General features: G+C 44.5%; 1 protein-coding gene across 1 annotated transcript in view; it reads left to right on the top strand.

Annotated features, from left to right (window-relative positions):
• LOC124022830 (epidermal growth factor receptor kinase substrate 8-like protein 1) overlaps positions 1 to 4,694 on the top strand; it is a 6,780-nt gene extending 2,086 nt beyond the window's left edge. Inside the window, exons 2-6 of the mRNA XM_046337508.1 lie at positions 912 to 1,000; positions 2,143 to 2,217; positions 3,094 to 3,242; positions 3,787 to 3,931; positions 4,446 to 4,694. Of these exons, the coding sequence (XP_046193464.1) occupies positions 3,094 to 3,242; positions 3,787 to 3,931; positions 4,446 to 4,679 (528 nt within the window). The 5' untranslated portion in view covers positions 912 to 1,000; positions 2,143 to 2,217 and the 3' untranslated portion in view covers positions 4,680 to 4,694. The remainder of the gene's footprint in view (positions 1 to 911; positions 1,001 to 2,142; positions 2,218 to 3,093; positions 3,243 to 3,786; positions 3,932 to 4,445) is intronic.
• The last annotated feature ends 617 nt before the right edge of the window (positions 4,695 to 5,311 follow it).

The raw sequence follows: 5,311 nt of genomic DNA on the forward strand, positions 1-5,311 counted from the left end.
GTCTAGCAGGAGGAAGGGTCTAGCAGGAGGAAGGGAGGAGGAGGAAGGTCTAGCAGGAAGGGAAGGAGGAAGGGTCTAGCAGGAGGAGGGTCAAGGAAGGAAGGTTCTAGCAGGAGGAAGGGTCTAGCAGGAGGAAGGGTCTAGCAGGAGGAAGGGTCTAGGAGGAGGAAGGGTCTAGCAGGAGGAAGGGTCTAGCAGGAGGAAGGGTCTAGCAGGAGGAAGGGTCGAGCAGGAGGAAGGGTCCAGGAGGAGGAAGGGTCTAGCAGGAGGAAGGGTCTAGCAGGAGGAAGGGTCTAGCAGGAGGAAGGGTCTAGGAGGAGGAAGGGTCTAGCAGGAGGAAGGGTCTAGCAGGAGGAAGGGTCTAGCAGGAGGAAGGGTCTAGCAGGAGGAAGGGTCTAGCAGGAGGAAGGGTCTAGCAGGAGGAAGGGTCTAGCAGGAGGAAGGGTCTAGCAGGAGGAAGGGTCTAGGAGGAGGAAGGGTCTAGCAGGAGGAAGGGTCTAGCAGGAGGAAGGGTCTAGCAGAAGGAAGGGTCTAGCAGGAGGAAGGGTCTAGCAGGAGGAAGGGTCTAGCAGGAGGAAGGGTCTAGCAGAAGGAAGCGTCTAGCAGAAGGAAGGGTCTAGCAGGAGGAAGGGTCTAGCAGGAGGAAGGGTCTAGCAGGAGGAAGGGTCTAGCAGGAGGAAGGGTCTAGCAGAAGGAAGGGTCTAGGAGGAGGAAGGGTCTAGCAGGAGGAAGGGTCTAGCAGGAGGAAGGGTCTAGCAGAAGGAAGGGTCTAGCAGGAGGAAGGGTCTAGCAGGAGGAAGGGTCTAGTGAAATGAATAAAGTTGTACATGCGTTCTGGGTACTATTGTTACATGTTATTTCATTGATGAATCCCCATCGTAGTAGTTGATTGTTTTGTGTTTTGTGTGCAGATGATTTGCTGACCCTGAAAGCCTGCCCTCCACCTGAGGTGGAGTTTGTTGACATTTTTCAGAAAGTCAAGTACTCCCTCTGTCTGCTGGTGAGCCCATGTAGTGGACTAACAGAGATGTTTGTTTCTGTCCATTGTCCCTCTCTGTCACACAAAATCAATCTTTCGTATGAAAGGCTAATTTCTTTCTAACTTTCTCACCTCAGTATACTCCGGAGTCTGGTGTCGTGCTAACTTTCTCACCTCAGTATACTCCGGGGTCTGGTGTAGCGCTAACTTTCTCGACTCTGGACAACACATGTCCCCTTGGAGACGGGGTTCCAGCATCCTTACATATTTTCTGCCCTCTGTCTATCTCCCAATATGTTCCTACATCTGTCTTCCCTCTGTCTATTTACCAATATGTTCCTACATCTGTCTACCCTCTGTCTATCTCCCAATATGTTCCTACATCTGTCTACCCTCTGTCTATCTCCCAATATGTTCCTACATCTGTCTACCCTCTGTCTATCTCCCAATATGTTCCTACATCTGTCTACCCTCTGTCTATCTCCCAATATGTTCCTACATCTGTCTATCTACCAATATGTTCCTACATATGTCTACCCTCTGTCTATCTACCAATATGTTCCTACATCTGTCTACCCTCTGTCTATCTCCCAATATGTTCCTACATCTGTCTACCATCTGTCTATCTCCCAATATGTTCCTACATCTGTCTACCCTCTGTCTATCTCCCAATATGTTCCTACATCTGTCTACCCTCTGTCTATCTCCCAATATGTTCCTACATCTGTCTACCCTCTGTCTATCTCCCAATGTGTTCCTACATCTGTCTATCTCCCAATATGTTCCTACATCTGTCTACCCTCTGTCTATCTCCCAATATGTTCCTACATCTGTCTACCCTCTGTCTATCACCCAATATGTTCCTACATCTGTCTACCCTCTGTCTATCTACCAATCTCTTCCTACATCTGTCTGCCCTCCGCCCTCCGCCCATCACCCAATATGCTCCTACATCTGTCATATCATGTAATAAAAATACATATCTCTGTTTTCCCTTTAAAAAAAGAAGCTCCGTTTTACTATCTGTAGCTCAGTTAGTAGAGCATTAGCATCGGAAGGCTTCCATTCCCAGGACCAGCCGTACATCAAATATATGCAGCGCGACTGTTAAGTTGCTTAGGATAAATATTATGATTATTATGATTCCATTATTTTGCTTTCAGGACCGCCTGAAGTCGTCCATCTCTGAGCCGTCTTCTGGGGAGCTGGTGCATCACGTCTTTATTCCCCTGGGCCTGGTATGTATTTACTAGACTGGTCCCAGATCTGTCCACTGGGCCTGGTATGTATTTACTAGATTGATCCTAGACCTGTCCACTGGTCCCAGACCTGTCCACAAGGCCTGGCAGGTATTTACTAGCCTGGTCCCAGACCTGTCCACTGGTCCCAGACCTGTCCACAAGGCCTGGCAGGTATTTACTAGCCTGGTCCCAGATCTGTCCACTGGTCCCAGACCTGTCCACTGGTCCCAGACCTGTCCACAAGGCCTGGCAGGTATTTACTAGCCTGGTCCCAGACCTGTCCACTGGTCTTAGTAGGTATTTACTGGCCTGATCCCAGATCTGTGTGTTCTGTAGTGGTCAACTCCATTGGTTGCTGACAATGCACAAGCTAGCAAGATCCCATTGGCTCATTCTAGCATGTATTTGCATATTACCATTATAGAACGCCTACTCTGTGAAGTGTGCATGTGCAATAACTCCATCCACCCTTGCACTCCTTCTAAACAACGCACATTTTTTGAAACTTTGCCAAAGTCTACAAAACTTAGTCCACTCTGTTCGTAACAAATTATAGTTTTGGGAACAGAAAACTTTATTGAGATCAAATATTTCAGCAATGAGAAAATTAGCAGAATGTCGGCCAAAATCAATCTCGCTCCATCTTCTTCCACTGCTGGCCAATGAGCTTCCTCTCACTACCATATTTGGTAGTGAGTGGAAACGCCAATCGGATGCTTCACATTCACCCTTTGAAATATCTGGTTCATTGTTCTATCTTTGGTGATACTGTATGATTATCTGTCTGTCTGTCTATCTGTCGCTGTCTGTCACAGGTGGACATCAGTGTTAAGTCTGATATCGATCCATGTCTCTCTCTCTCTCTGGTTTCAGATGGTGAAGACTACTGATGGGCCAGAGATGGGGGCGACTGTGGTCAGTCCAGCCTTGACCAGTGGTGCTGTGTCTCTACTGCAGAAACACCTGACCGATGAAGAGAAGGAGCTTTGGAGCTCCCTAGGGCCTAACTGGACCTTACACTGGTAATATAATCATATATGCTATTTAGCAGATGCTTTTATCTAAACCGACTTACAGTCATTTATGCATCATACATCTGGGTGGTCCCGGGAATCAAACCCACTATACTGGTGTTACAAGCGCCATGCTCTACCAACTGAACTATAGGTGAAACTGGTGCGTGTGTGTACTGCTATGATGTCTGTGCTTATCGATGTACAGATGCCGTATCTTAATTTGAGCCTGATTCACAAAGTAGGAAAATAATCCTGCAGCAACAGGAAATGTGTGTTGTGTGGATTATAGTTAGATATTTTTTGCAGGGGTTGACATTTTTCATTGATGCAAATAAGACATTTAAAATGGAAAATACAAACTTTAGAAGCCTTTTTAACCCTTGAATACACTACATGTTTGCATTTCCTGTTGAGCAGGAAAATTCCTGCAACAACAGGTTTATCAAATTAAGATACGGCATCTGTATGATTGTGTGTAGTTCATATGCACATTGTCATCCATAGACAAGGCTCAAGACAAGTCCTGATCTTTGGCCTTTTTCTCTCCCAGCTCCCAGCTTGTTGAGTCTGTCCCTCCATACTCACCTGTCTTTCTGGATGGATGGCAGCCTGAGGCCGTTGACCCAGAAGGTCAACTTTGGGAGGACCCAATCAAGTCACAGCACAAACAGGACGCTCTTCAATACAGTGTAGAGGTATACTTACTGTAGCATAGGCTAGTGGAACTGTACAGTGTAGAGGTATACTTACTGTAGCATTGTCTAGTGGAACTGTACAGTGTAGAGGTATACTTACTGTAGCATTGTCTAGTGGAACTGTACAGTGTAGAGGTATACTTACTGTAGCATTGGCTAGTGGAACTGTACAGTGTAGAGGTATACTTACTGTAGCATTGTCTAGTGGAACTGTACAGTGTAGAGGTATACTTACTGTAGCATTGGCTAGTGGAACTGTACAGTGTAGAGGTATACTTACTGTAGCATTGTCTAGTGGAACTGTACAGTGTAGAGGTATACTTACTGTAGCATTGTCTAGTGGAACTGTACAGTGTAGAGGTATACTTACTGTAGCATTGGCTAGTGGAACTGTACAGTGTAGAGGTATACTTACTGTAGCATTGTCTAGTGGAACTGTATGTCATATTATTTAGATTGTAATTGATTAGATGTAATTATGTAATCATTCCTTCTGATTTCTTCCCTAATTTAGGACCCTCCTAACCAGGCTGAGGAAGGACCCAGCTCAGTCCAGCACACTGATGAATCGTACGTTTCTGACTTCCCCAATAACTGCTGTAATGCTTTTTGTTTACTGATTCACACAGTTCACGAGAAACACAGTTTCACCACTGATTATGGCACCTTTCACCTTTCACTAAGTTTTATGATAGAGTGCTTGGATCCAATAACTTCCTGTGTCCATAAAACAGAGGGGTGTTTTTAAAAAAGTTATTACTTTTCTATTATTTATATATTTCATATATAATATATAACATTATTAATAATACATCATTAATATAGTAAAACAGTAAGTCATTAAAACTAGTTTCCATTACAACCATGTTATTAACTCTTTATTCCTGCTGTAATGAACAGTCCTACTGTTTTTGAAAAACACCATCAATATTACAAAGAAACAACATCTGTGTCTGAGAGATGACAGGTAACACAAACTGATCACACAGTTAGATGACAGGTAACACAAACTAATCACACAGTTAGATGACAGGTAACACAAACTGATCACACAGTTAGATGACAGGTAACACAACCCGGATCACAGTTAGATGACAGGTAACACAAACTGATCACACAGTTAGATGACAGGTAACACAAACTGATCACAGTTAGATGACAGGTAACACAAACTGATCACACAGTTATGACAGGTAACACAAACTGATCACACAGTTAGATGACAGGTAACACAAACTGATCACACAGTTAGATGACAGGTAACACAAACTGATCACACAGTTAGATGACAGGTAACACAAACTGATCACACAGTTAGATGACAGGTAACACAAACTGATCACACAGTTAGATGACAGGTAACACAAACTGATCACACAG

Source organism: Oncorhynchus gorbuscha, unplaced genomic scaffold (assembly GCF_021184085.1).
Source record: "Oncorhynchus gorbuscha isolate QuinsamMale2020 ecotype Even-year unplaced genomic scaffold, OgorEven_v1.0 Un_scaffold_1445, whole genome shotgun sequence".
Classification (NCBI taxonomy): domain Eukaryota; kingdom Metazoa; phylum Chordata; class Actinopteri; order Salmoniformes; family Salmonidae; genus Oncorhynchus; species Oncorhynchus gorbuscha.